Source organism: Cebidichthys violaceus, unplaced genomic scaffold (genome assembly GCF_023349555.1).
Source record: "Cebidichthys violaceus isolate CVI_PGR_0920_01 unplaced genomic scaffold, fCebVio1.0.p SCAF_27, whole genome shotgun sequence".
NCBI classification, from domain to species: domain Eukaryota; kingdom Metazoa; phylum Chordata; class Actinopteri; order Perciformes; family Stichaeidae; genus Cebidichthys; species Cebidichthys violaceus.
The window spans coordinates 2,087,312-2,101,959 of NW_027176450.1; the positions used below are offsets into that span (position 1 = coordinate 2,087,312).

General features: G+C 42.3%; 1 protein-coding gene across 1 annotated transcript in view; it reads right to left on the reverse strand.

Annotated features, from left to right (window-relative positions):
• LOC137880166 (junctional adhesion molecule 3B-like) overlaps nucleotides 1–9,877 on the reverse strand; it is a 44,947-nt gene extending 35,070 nt beyond the window's left edge. The window contains 2 exon segments of the mRNA XM_068721345.1: nucleotides 9,789–9,855; nucleotides 9,857–9,877. Of these exon segments, the coding sequence (XP_068577446.1) occupies nucleotides 9,789–9,855; nucleotides 9,857–9,877 (88 nt within the window).
• Nucleotides 9,878–14,648: the final 4,771 nt, after the last annotated feature.

Genomic DNA, 14,648 nt, shown 5'->3' on the forward strand with positions numbered 1-14,648 from the left:
GTTGTTTTCTTATTTTCTCAATGAATTATTTGTTGGCTCTTTGCTTTTGTATGCTGAATATTTTAGGAAGTGCACATCTGTGCTCTCTGTATTCTTGGGTTCAGGTTGTATAACATGGAGACGTGGCTTTGTTTTCTATATATGAAGGAAACCAAGACGTAGACTGAAACTAATCAAGGAACAAGTCAAGCACCTGAAGAACAAGGTACAGTCGTGTCTATATCCACCATCAAGTGGTTTCCAGATTCCGTGCGGTCACAATTTTCTGTCAAGCAGTCGGTGCAACCTGCTTATCTGCTGACGTTATTTAAGATATGTCAGTATACTTAAAGGCAAACTTTTACACCTTAAAGGCAGTTAAAGGGAGGTCTTGGTCAGTACTACTTTGTATGTGAAAAAAGTTGTGGCTCCCGAGCGAGCTCCGCAAAATCGGATCAATTCCCTCCAGTGATGTCACTCAGTAGTCAAGTTGCATTGTGGGTAATGTAGGGAGAACAATATGTGGAATAAAAAGGCGATATCTCTGGTTCTGATTCTTCAATTTTGATAATTAAATAAAAAAGAACAATATATTGTCCATAATGTGTTAAGAGAGTGCAATGCTAAATCAGTTCTGTCTGTTTAACTACAATGATTAGAGACAGAACGGAGCTTTTCATTAGAGAACATGAGAGCGAGTTCAATTGTTTAATAACACCTACTTCCACTTTTAATTTTTTACAGTTTCAATTTGAAAAATCACAAAGGACAACAACGTGAAAGAATTTGGCCATGTTACTGTAAACTTACAGTTTACAGCTAGAATACACTGTTGGTAAAATATCTATAACTGCAATTGTGGCTTTAGTTTTTTTTAAATATATTTTGGCATCTTTCCACACATCACGGGTAGTTTTTGTAGTCTTGGAAAATCCCACATAACAAGGCTCTGTAAAAAATCCCCTTGTTCCACATGGGTTCTCTTAAGGTTACCTCTTAATGATCATTGCATAAATATATTCATCTGACTTTGGAAGCGGAGCAGCCTTGTGAAAGGAAATGGCAGAGTAGATAACATGGTCATTTTGGGAATGACTTACAGGATGGGTTGAGAAGCTGACAATTTAGTTTAATTACAATCTTAATGGCACAAGATTCAGGAAATCCCTGAACACAGACGGGCTGTGGAATATTCACAGGCTCATCATCCGTTTATTTCCATCATTTAGGTCAATACAGAGTACAGTGTTTGAAAATACGTTTAAAATACTATGCTGCTGTTTGGTGGACAGGCTTGTTTTGCAGCTAAAAGTGTAACGTCACAACGAAATACTTAAGTCTCTGATCAGCTTTGAGGCTTCAGACTGGCCATTTTTGAGTGACCTGTTCCAACGATGTCAAATGCCTGACAAACCACTGAGTCACCATGAAATCCACCCAAATTGCTTTCTCTACTGCTTTAAACGACACAGAACCCAAGCGGGGCCGCACCGTAAAGCCCCCCTCTATTGGAGCTCAGACTAGGGGGAGTGGGGGGCTGGGGGGGGCTGGGGGGGGGGGCCTAGCAACCGCGTTACAAACTCGTCACCTATGTCTGGCATCCTGACAAATATCTGAGGCACTCACTTACCCCAAGTATGCCCTCACACACATGTGGCAACGTAGGCTGTGTGCACTGGGCTTCTCCTCCAGCACGATTCACAGTACAGCCTAAAAAACAGGGACGGTCATGGGGCACTCGTGATCTTTCCTGACAGAATCAAGGCATTCCATTAAAGCTCCTAGATATCAACCGTCTTCAAAGCTCTTTAAGTATTCAGTCCTATTTCATCCAGCGAGAGGAGCCATGGAGGTCTTCCAATCAACTTGTTCACCGTTTGGCCTAAAAGCCGTTGGTGTGAGAGAGCAGTACCGTTCAGATCAATGGATTGCTCTCCACCAAAAGATATTTTGGCAAGCTCTAGAACAGTATAACAGTGCTATCAACTCCAGCTCAATCTCAACATATTTTAAACTACGTGGTCCTCCACACTACGTGGCCAGATGGTCTGGTTACAATCTGCTACTCTATCTGTCCAGTCAGCTGAATGCACTCTGTGCTCCTGACAGTGCTGGTGGGCTTTCTACCACAGCAGAGCTTTTGATCGTGGCTACAATGCAGCTTTTGGAATTTGCATGAAAAAAAAGGAAGAACAAATGAGGTAAAGCGCACTGGCCGAAATGCAATAATGGAACCAACCGCCTATCATCTGACTACAATTTAGCTCAATATTAGCTGAGCTAATTGGTAACTTGTGCTACTTGTTGCTAATTGGACTGTAAACAATGACCGGAAGACAAAGTCTTGGCCATTATAGTCATTATCCAAATATCTGCTGGCTACACCAGAACCCCAGATACATTGGTCGTTGTCCCCAGAGGCTAAATCGTCTCCAGACCGATGGGTTCCAAGATAACAAACAGTTTAGCTGGTTCCTCCTGTTTCCCGTCCTTGTGCTAAGCTAAGCTAACCGGTTACTGGCTGCTGTAGCTTTAAATATAACAAACAGCAATGAGAGTGATATAAACCTTTGCATTTCATTCAAAGTGAATAGGAAGATCTCCCAAAATGTTGAACTATTCTACTAATATAAGAAGACAATATGTCTTTTGGGTCAAATAGGAAAAGCTTTCTGATTGTAATGTCTTGTGACTCATCACAAATAGTCAGAGTGACATTTGAATTCTATTAGGTTGGACAGGCTCAAGTATCAAACTCCAGAGCGGGCTCAGGGAGTTGCAGCGAACTCATTCGAGCCCAAATCTAATTTGTGATTTCTGTTGACAGCCAGCGGTGTCCCGCATTATTTTAAGCTGAACTCGAGACGGTGTTAAGAACGGCCGCAGATGATGCTGAGCTTTTACCTCATTGTGCCTCAACAGCAAATGTCTAAATTCTAAGCCAATATAGGACCAGAGACTAACGTTTCACAGAGGAATCCACTGCATCACCATTATTACTCTTACACACAAATCATCACTAATAACTGGTTTGGATCAGCACCAAGATGTCTGGGTCATGTCTGACCCTAAACCCCCTCTCTGCTGCTAAGTATGGAGCCGATGAGCCCCTCTTTTAAGAGATGAAGACGAAGATCAATCTCCATGGAGTCCTATCCACTAAGAAAATGTTGTCCTTTTCAATTAGCAGGGGTAGATTCTGTTGTCATCCCTAAAGCCACATTCGGTGCTGGCCGAGTCTGTAACTGCCAGGTTTGCCGGCATGCAATAAATCATTTCCTCATTTTATTTATTTTTAAGTTGAGAGCATCAAGGTCTAGGTCTTGCTCACTGACCGAGCCCCATCTATCACTTCTGCGCCGTGCTGTTTTGAACCCATTTCGCACTGCTCTCCCAGAAGACGCCGGTAACTCACATTTTAGTCCTCTATCTGACATTTAGTGTCTCTGGCTGGGATTCACCATGAACACCTCCTGTCAAACGCCATCGTTCCGAACACGGACACCACTGCATGTGCCTAGAATTATGTTAAAGTAGATGCTACATGCTGTTTTTATTTTTATCGCCACATGTCTTAGCAGGTGCATCCACACCCTCCGCCTCCACAGCAGCATGCTGCAGGCCTGACATGGACCTGGAGGTGTGGAAACCCCCCTAATTACAGGCCACCAGATGTAAGACTAGGAAATGAGCTCCAAGCCCCAGTGCTCCTGATTATCAGCGGGAGCTCTTGTGCTAATAAGAACTAGTGGCACACCAATGTTATTTGCAGCATTGCTATTGATCATAACAAAAAAAAAACACACCCTATTATCTCGTTCTGGGGCGATGACACAGAGCAGGAAACTCCCTAAAAATCTGCACTCACAACAGCCTGTGCTGTAGGTGGAAAGCTCTTGTCTCCAAGGTAACACACAGATAACACAGTTTGTGACCCCCCCCCCCCCCCCGGATATCTCATCATCTTGGCCATGTGTCATCAAATGAGTCAAATTCCATCTCACTGGTTCCTTCAATATAATCCAGACAAAAACAAGGATTAAAAGACTCCAGATGTAATTTCTGACAAACAGGTCAAAAAGATTGTGCAGTCCTCAAACCCCTCCCCTGTTTTATTTCTTTTCATGACTGAAATTCTGTCAACTCCTAGGAAAGTCAAAAAGCCTGTCTGCTGTTTCAAAATGCTTTTAGCCCAACACTGACTACCTTTAGAGCTGATTTTAATATTTTAGTTTGATATTAGGGCTCACTTGGGTCTGGTTCCTGCCATTATTCATCCTCTAAAATCCCTATGTGGCCTTACATCAATGGACTGAGCCTCAATGTTATTTCATCTCCACTTTACTACCATTCAGATTAAAATAAATACGTTTCCTGGAAGTTCTTTTGAGATATGGTGAAGCTACTGTATGCGTGTTGTGTCCACAATTATTATTACAGTCCATGTTCCGAATGGTTTGGTCTGGACTGGGTTGTGATCAAACACCTGAGGTCGTCAGATGATTCTGCCTCGTGGCTATTTTTAGATGGTAATTGCCCTTTTGTTGCGGCCTGGTAAACAAAAGATGAATCCGGAGCGATTATCTGGTTATGACTCTCAGCGGGAGCGCAGCCTCCAGCTTTTTTCCTCTCTGAGCGACGTTGCGCTCGGCCACATGCAGTTCATCGCCTACACGTCGCTAATGAAAACCCTAATTATTTGACTGAGCCGACGGGCGTCCCCGATGTTTGATCGATGGCGCTCTCTTTTGACCTATTGACATGCTCCGTCAGAGTCCGGTGGACGTGCGAGCCGGAGAGCTGCGCTGGCTCGCTCCCTCCGGGGACCATGTGACCACAGATAGAGATCATCAGACAGGAAGCCTCTCTTGTTCTGCCCTAAGCTCAGGCAGCCAGCACAGAGGCATCTTGGGGATTATCCTGTTGATCTAGAGTGGCACAAACATCGACTGTAATGATGTCTTGTCAAAACAAACAAACCACTTTAGTCCTCTTTTCAGGAAGAGCGGTCGATTCCAAACACTCATTACTCTAAACGGGACAACAATTAACTTCATTTTCTCATTTTCTCTCTTGTCAGATTATGGACAGAACCCGCTCCACGGCGAGACCTTTATGGTGTTTTTCATGTGAAGTTTTTGGCCGGTGTGTGCTGCCTGGAGGCTGGTTCTAGTTTACGACCGGTGGATCTCTCACATGGTAGTCTTATTGACATTTGAAGCATGCACATGCCATTGCTGTTTCTGGAACGTGAGCGCGTTAGTATTTGCCTTTGGTCCTCAGCATCTGCTGCAGCTCGCTGTGAGTGAGTGAAAGAAAAAAAAAAAAAAAAAAAAAAAAAAAGTGATAAAAGCAGGACTGGGAGCTGAATCCTCCTCTGTGTCAAGTTAAAACGGACGTCTGTCTCAGGAGATGCACCGTAACGCCCGGCTTGTTTTTCTGAACACTGCCGAGCTTTCTTCACAGCCCTGACCTCGGCCAACTCATCAACAGGGGCCCCTTTTTATCTCTCAGGGAAAACAGGTGGTTGTGATTGTTAGTCAGCCCACATATGATGAGGAGGCTTCTGCCTCCATGTGTTTTCTGTTTGGAATGCCGCATTTGCTAACTCAGGTTTGGGAGGGACGCGGCAGATATTTTCGGCGTTACGCCTGAGACGCTGCTCGAAAAACACCACCACCCACTCCTGCTCAGCTGTTTCAGTTCATTCCACAGTGAGGGCCATGTGCCACTTTGACTTTATTCCATGGAGGGACGCCCCTATGGCTGACTGCAGCAATTCAAAGAATATACTACAAAAGGGTGGGATTTTATTTTGTGTAAAGTAAAGAAAGCAAATTACGGTGTAAAGTTTTCACGGTACGACAACTGTCACTGAAAATATCACAAGATTCAGTATCACACTATTACTTTTATTGTTGTTATTATCACTATTCAGTCCGTTAAAATGACCCTTAAAGGAATGAGAACAGAATTATAAAGATATACAGAATTATAAAACTGATAAAAACATAGCAGCACTATAGCATGTTAAATCAACTACTAAATAGCTCCGCCCTCTGTTAGTCAGTTGATTAAATCAACTAATCAATAAGTTGACAACATTGTATGAGCGTCAGTTGACTAAGAATGTCTTTGGTTGAGGAGAGCCCGAGATGGAAAATAGCATCAGCTGTAAAATAATTTCCTATAAATATTAACAATAAATTGTAAGTGTGTGACAGAGCAGCCATACTGCTACTGTTTGTACCTTTAACCCCCCCCCACACACACACACACACACACACTCACACACATTTATGTCAGTCTAGTTTCATAGCGTAGATAAGCAAATGTACACTGTATAATAACAATCATTTCTAATTAAGTTAAAGATACCGGTGCACCGTTACAACCCTAAATTACACAACTCGCGGTTAGGCAATGATCCCCTGGTAACTACAGAACTCCTTTCATATGAGTTGAGACCAAAATGCAAGCCATGATAAATGTGTTACGCCATTGACACCTCTCACTCAGGGGGGGTGGGTGGGAGGTGTCTGGAGACGAGAACTCTTGACTTGTAACAAACAAAATGCTCAGCAGCGAGGGACTCCTGTCTGTTTGTCCGTCCCCGTTTTTGCTCTGCCATTTACCGTCTCTGCAGTCAAATGTCAAGACTGTATGTGACTTGCCCACAGGGGGCTGCGCATGCCATTCAGAGAGTGCTCTGAACATTTGCTCGCAAGCTTTGGGTGGGGAGGGAAACATCTGACAACATGCACCTCCTAAGGGAGCCACTCTCCGCGGCTATCTGGGGGGGGGGCTATGCCACACATGCAAAACAATGAGAGAAGTCCTGACGCTTGGCTCCTGATGTAGACAAATGTTTGAGGAACGGGCTGGGCAACGTCACCCGATGAGCACCCTGGTTAGGTGTGGGTTAGAGGATGCTCCAATCTCTCTTAAGTGATGCAATAGCTTATCAGCGGAGAGCACAGGGGAGGCTCCTCAGCTATCTAGCGGACGGCTTTCTAGCCTTATCTTATCCATCCAGATGAAGAGAGGGCTCCAATTGGATTAGGCGGACAGCCATGAGTGAAAACTAAGATAATGTCAGAAAAATGTCAATCATCCAGGAAAAGAAAGTGTGAAAGCTGATCAATCAAGCCTGAAACCAGATCTCTTTTGCAGGGAAATATCGTGAATGACCAGGTTTTCACAATAGTATTTTATGCTAAGTTAATGCTAATGTCTTTCTGTTGTTGATCTGCATTTTTTTTCAAAAATGCAGCTATCAATCTGCCATGTGTAGCTGTCCACAGGTGTTTCTTATAAAGAGAGTGGTGATCTCAAAGTTTATATTTGCTCTGCACTAATCCACCGTGAGCATCTTCCAAGCTCCCACATATCTTGGCCACGCTCTTGGCCAGGAGGGATCTGGCAGACGTCCCTCTAAAGTGAGTGTACCGCTTTCTCTGGAATAGTTGAAAGGAAACGGCTCAGGTGAAGCCAACAATGGGAAATGTCAACGCATTCCATTAGATCAGATTGGAAAGTCTCCGCTATGCTTAAAATAACAACAGGCCCTGGTCTTTAGCTCTGCTGACAGATGACTGGAGCTGATATTTGCGGTCCGTGTTCAGTCGGGCCAGGTTCAGCCGTCACTTGGAATGGCCGGGATCCGCGTGGTCATTAAGGCGATCGCCAGCAATGAATGTCACACATTTAAATATAACAAGTACATCTCACAAAGACACAGAAAAAGAAGCGAATACAGACGGCACATTCCGTCCTCTGAGTTTCTTACTCGCTTTGTGAAACATCAGGAGCTGAATCTCGTGCAGAGCTTTTTCCAAAACACAACAAGACAAATTCCAATTACAGTCAGCACCTATTAGCGTCAACACCAAGTAGTAAATCACCACACGGCTTGTGGCCAGCTTTAGTTTAGCCAGATTTGTCCTGTTTCTAAAGACAGTGGCCATGCTGGCTAAGAGCCAGTCGGACCACATGGCTGAGCCCTGTCCAGCAAGACAAAAGACATTCTTAAATCTTCACCAGTTCACTGCACCCCCCACCCCTTTGAAAATGTCAACTGTCCTGCTCCATGTCACAGATTTACCAAGGGGGGAAAATCGTTAGGAGTACTGACTTTGAAATGTATCACATAAAAACAAGAAGAAGAAAAAAAGCACACAGCCTGGAGGTGAGTCGAGAGAGACACACAGCAACAGATTTCAAACAAGCTCCACTGCTCCTTCCTAATTAAAGCAAAGAGAATAAGCCAATTGACACACGTGAGAGATCACAGGAGGGTTTTTGTGTCAGCGAGGGCAAAATGAACACATTTCATGCCAAAACTGTTATGGCAAAATGATTTCCAAAGCACAGTTACTCATGCATGAACAGGGAAAGAGTGAAACGTTTCTAAATGCATTTTTCGCTTTAAGTAAAATGTTTCTAGAAAACATTTTTCACACTTAAAATAAAACAAAAATATCTTCTTGAATTTCAAAGCACATGGGCCAAAGCAACAGCCCACCATGCTGTTTTTGATGAATCATCAATCTTTTCAACCTGCAGCAAATCCATCTCAATCTGCAGTACATTGAAACTATAGAAGTACGTGTTCGTGGATTTTTTTAAATAAACTACTGGAGTAGTCTGGTGGCAGCTGAAGAAAATAGCAAAGAGGAGTAAAACAATGTAACACAGCAACAAGTGGCTTATTGTTTTTCTCTGTTATGAATATAACATGATTAAATATAGAAAATATTTATTGACATGTTAAAAATTATTTAACTTAGCTTTTCCTCTAAATATCATCAAAACACAGCACGTAACTTAATGTTTATCCCGAGATTTTCGTCCCGCGTGTTCAAATTTTAATGAAGCCGTTAGAGGTGTGCGTTTATCGCTTCCAACGATAGGACCGATAGACGGGGGGAGAGATGGTGTCTTTAAGGGTGAACTACCGAAACCAATAGATTTTCCGACGGCTGTTTCTGTTTACCAGCTCAGCTCTGGTGCGGGTTTGAAAGGGTCCAGCAGCGGGAGGAGGAGGACACTCACTAACCCGGCTGGTTGGCTCTTCCCGCAGACAGCCTGCTTTATTCCGCCGCAGGAAAAACCGTTATCTCGCATCACTACTTCCTACATCTCTGCAACCACCGCGGCTTCAAAAACCCACGTTAAATAGTTAACACACGGGCTACGGGGAAATTTTTTTTGAAAAAAACCTTCCTTATATTTAATTCACAAACACAAAGTCTCTCTCCGAACTTTAAAAGGGTTGAAACTTTTTCAGAGCGAGGGGGACGTGGGGGCTTCACTCTGAAACACGCCGCTAATTGAACTGATGCAAGAGCCGAACACTTCGCTCAGTTAGTCGTGCTAATGCTAACATGTGGCTACATCCAGACACTTTGTTTTATTGTAACATATAGCCGCTTTACTCCGAGTAAAACTGCGAAGGAGAAGGATGGATTTGAGAAACGATCGTCGCTCGACCCGTACATTCGCCAGTCGTGTTGACAGTGCGTTAATTTGTATCAAAAATGGCGACTATATTTGCCATTTCGTTAACCGAATTAATAACTATATTTACTTCACGTCGGAGAGACAGGTCTTGCTGTCAGCCTGGCTTGAGTTTAACGTTAGTTGCGTCCAGATAGGGTTACTTCTGAGGCACAATCTATTTTCCGCCCGACGCTGGTGATAAATATCGACCAAACAGACGCAGAAGTAAATGGCATTTGACGGCCACGGTCCTCGGAAGAGAAAACACGGGGAAATAACAGTCAGGTTGCGTGATTTTCTGTACTTACAGTGAGTTGAGAGGAGAGTCAGGAGACAAGCCAGACGTGTTTTCGCCATCTTGGAGTCGATGCAATGCTCGGTTTGACTGGCCGTACATGCGCAAAGTAGCCTAAAGAAGCTTTGGTGTGGATAGAGCGAGGGAGAGAAACATAGGCAGAGAGTGGGAGGAAGGGAGGGAGGGAGAGAGAGAGAGAGAGGGGGGGGATACTATATTAGGTTTCCATAGCTACCGAAAGCATCACTCACACAGACAAGAATTTATAGTTGACACGATGTGGGAGGCTTTTACTACTGTGGACTTATACTGTAGGGAGGCAGCTGGGAGCGTTCAGTCTTCTCTGTGTTGTGAGATGGAACAGAGATGAGCAGCGAAGTATATTTAAAAGACTACATTCCCTCTGTTCCTCATTGAAATGAAGGGGTTGAAGGGAATAATTACAGGGTAAAGAATAATAACAGGCCTCAATATCACCATGAAACGTCCCCGGTTGATTACTTACATTAAGACAATTCTTTTTTTGTATTTCAAGTTTTCTGAAATGTTATGTTTAAATATGAAAATGAGGCATTATCTTATGAAATTAACACAAATCTGAATATTGGATAAAGCCGGGTTCAAAGTTTTTGTTTCATTTTGTTGACATAGTTATATTAGAGTCAAATGTTTTTACTGAGGGAAATGATATTTCTTTGGATCACTCCATAAAGAAAATAAATACTGTCAACAGCCATAAACAATACATCTCCACCATATTTTTAGGAATAATTTGTTGTATAAATCAGGCTATGAATTATATATGAATAAAGATAGAAATTAAACTGGCAAGTTTGGTGTATGTAAGCGCTGAAGTGGAGGTTGGTGGCTCATTTAGAGAAAACTTCCTTTCAAGATATGTATTGTAAAATGATACATTTGGAAGACGTGAAAAGGAAAAAAATTATTAACCAACAGATATCATAATGTAACTAACCCTGTTGATTACTTTCCTTTCATCAAGACAATACTTTTTTGTATTACAAGTTTTCTGAAATGGTATTCACATTAATCCGTAATTCTAACTCATATGCATTGTAGGCTATTTGAGCGCTCATAGACATGTATGTTACGTTATAAGTTGAGTCCGGCAGCCTGTCACCACTGTGACCAATTGCACACGGCAGGCTTTCAATAAAATATTCACTCACCATTTTTCAGTGACTGTAAATCACAGCCCTGTCAGGGACTTCTCGTATGTCGGAGCCCTTTGACAGGAACCACAGCCCCGTCAGCCCAGAGCTCTCTTACCCTTTTCACATAAATCCTGTAAAGTCCTGTTTTTGTCATAGTGGATATGGTCTGCTCTGCAGGCCTCCAGTTCCAGCAGGGACGTGCGGTCAGGGGAGGCAGGTGAGGGTCATCATGAAAAGTAAAAAACAAATAATGCTAAAATAAATAAATATTAATATTTCTCTACTGATCTGTGCTATGAATGTAATTTCTGTATGATTCCAATCATTTTTATAATCAAAATCGCTGAATTAGCGCATGTCCAAACAGAGAGGAGACACGCGAGGTGAGGCAGTGACGAGCTGGTCCTCACCTCAGATTGCGCAATCCCTCACTAACTGGGTTGAGCGCGTGCCTTTTGATTTGTCATTGTTGTCCCCACTGTAATATTTGTAGACACTTGTATTATATGTCCTTTCTTTACATAGAATAATGTATTTCACGTCTTTGTAGAACATATTTAGTGTTGCTGATCTGACATTAAACCGCAGTGAAAAAGCACAGAGGGGAGGCAAACACTGCTCTGCCTCAAAGAAGAGGGCGTGCGAGAGCCCACGGGTCGGGTTTATGCTTGTTCTGTCGTTGCTCTTCTTCTACACTTCTCTTCTTCTTCTTCTTATATTTTGCTTTGACCGCAAACATGTAAGATTATATATCCAAGCTTAAAAATGTCTAAAAAAACAGAGAAATATGACCAAATCAACATCAATTCAACGTCGGACAGATAAAGTAATCTGTTATGTGTTTGTTGTTCTCTTTAAACATCCGTGTTTGTTATACAGATTATCGCGGAATCTCACGATTTTCGCGGGCTGCTCCGCTTCAGAAACGCTCCTGGTGGAATCAAATATGTACCTTACAGTGACGTGCGGTGAGGTTCGTGGCTGGTGAGGCACTGACACTACATATGTCAGATTTACAAATATATGAACCCAATAAAGTAGCTTAAATCACCATTCAATTGGCAGCTTGCACATTGACTACTGGTTGTTTTTCATATTAGCATTATTTACACACACATGGGTAAGGTACATATTTGATTCCACTGGGAGCGTGTGTGTGGCGCGATCTGCCCCACCGACCTGCCCCGCCGGGAGCGTTTCTGAAGCGGAGCGCTCACGGGCGCCACCCGCGAAAATCGTGAGATCCCGCGATAATCTGTGTAACAACCACGGATGTATAAAGAGAACAACAAAAGTAAAAGGTTACTTTACCTGTCCGACGTTGAATTGCTGTTGATTTGGTCATATTTCCTTGTTTTTTGAGACATTTTTAAGCTTGGATATATAATCTTACATTGTTGTGGTCAAAGCAGAACAAGCATGAACCCAACCCGTGGACTCTCACACGCCCCCTTCTTTGAGGCAGAGTAGTGTTTGCCTCTCTGTGCTTTTTCACTGCGGTTTCTGTCAGATCAGCAACACTAAATATGTTCTACACATACGTGAAATACAGTACCTATTCTATGGAAAGAAAGGACATATAATACAAGTGTCTACAAATATTACAGTGGTGACAAATAATGAGAAAGCAAAAGGCACGCGCTCAACCCAGTTAGTGAGAGATTGCGCAATCTGAGGTGAGGTACAGCTCGTCGCTGCCTCACCTCACGTGTCTCCTCTGTTTGAACAGGACATGCGCTATTTCAGCGATTTTGATTATAAAAATGCTTGAAATGATTTGAATCATACAGAAATTACATTTATAGCACAGATCAGTAGAGAAATATTAATATTTATTTTATTTTAGCATTATTTGTTTTTTACTTGTCATGATGACCGCACGTCCCTGTACCTTAGCTATGTGTGTGTATAGAATGCTGATATGAAATATGAAAAACAACCAGTAGTCAATGTACAAGCTGTCAATTGAATGGTGATTTAAGCTACTCTATTGGGTTCATATATTTGTAAATCTGACTTATGTAGTGTCAGTGCCTCACCAGCCACAAACCTCACCGCACGTCACTGAGTTCCAGTGACATTGCGTTGCTTTTATCGAGACATTTTCTCCTCCTTAGCCCTGGTCTAACTCTGTGATGACAGCCGATGCAGCATGGAATATAAATGCTACTCCAACCATGCCTGTGACATACTATTCAACCTCCTCTAAAAGTTCCACAAAAGGCAAAACAATCTGTGCTGTGCATAACTGTAATATCCTTTACTGTTGGGCATGATCATAGGTGCACTGGATCACTGCTGTATTAATAAAAGTACAATCTGAGATGATTGCACTCACTGCATACTTCCTTAATGTGGTAATTATGTCTAAATATAGAGCTATGTCTAATTATGCTAGCATGCGTATGAGTTGTATTACATAACGCATGAAAATCGGCGAGATTTTAATATGAATCAGGTGTAGTTATTTTAACCACATGGTTGCCTTGAAGCTCTGCTCTCTAGGTTTGTATTATAACTCATATGCGGCATGATCTTGTGTGTTACAAAGGGTCTTTTGGGGGATATTACATAAGCAACATAAGGTGCTGGAATTCATACAGTATGAAATAACAACCTTGTTTTCTAAAATAAATAAAATAAGGCCATCTCCATTTTCCACCAGCAAACTAAATTTACTCAGGTAAATATGAAATAATATGTGCAAACTATCCCCTTCCAACACTGTGATTGCAAAGAATAAGTCATAATTAAAGCTGCAAGCAGCATTGATCGGGCCCTCGCAACTTCACGCACGTCGAGGGTACTGGCAGGACTCTGGTTGATGCGGCAATGCATTTCTGTGACCATCATACATTGCGTGCACGAGTTAAACAGTATTTCCTGCCTCAACCAGCAGCGTAGCAAGATCATGTTGCCAGGTCTTAAGCCTCAAATGTTTTGAGTGTACCTCCGATACAATCATAAATGTAAGCCTGTTAAGATCATTAAGAAAATGAATGTGTGAATGTGTTTCAGTGTTTATAAAATAACAGACCGTCAGTTTACTGGGATGAGGTTCAACTCCCTGCAGTGTCCTGCTGATTGTATTTGAACTTACATGAAAGTTAACAGAGCAGTATTGTCATTTGCTTTTACTTGAACACTTTAATGTAACACTGTTTTCATTTTAAGCTCTTCTATAACTTTAGATTGTAGTGTGAAGCATTCATTGTAACATTTAACGTGATTTTCATGTAGAAGCTCTGGACAGATCATTTATACTAATGCCCACTGACATGGTTTGAGAACCACTGTTGTCTAACTTTTGCTCTCCATGCATCTTAGTTTGCACATATTTAGATCAGAGAAGTCTTTTTCTCATGGTGTGCACACGAACCCTTTAAATAAATTCAGTGTTTGGGCCGCTGTAATTAAAGAATCCTGCTTACTTCTGTGGTTGCCAGTAGGTGGTGCTATGACTATGAGTTAATATTGGCATGCAAAAGTCCTAAAATCATGACGGTAATCAAGCATGTCAAGTTTGGGACAGTTTTGTCAAAGTACAGTTGAGTTACAACAGCTTGGTGGATGATGGCGAACCATGTAAAATGGCTGCTACACCAAGTCCATGTTGTTTGATGAAACCTCAAGCTTTTAGTAACTTTTAATCGCTACGGTCTTTAGATTGTTCTGACCAAATTCTAAGCTGATCGGAT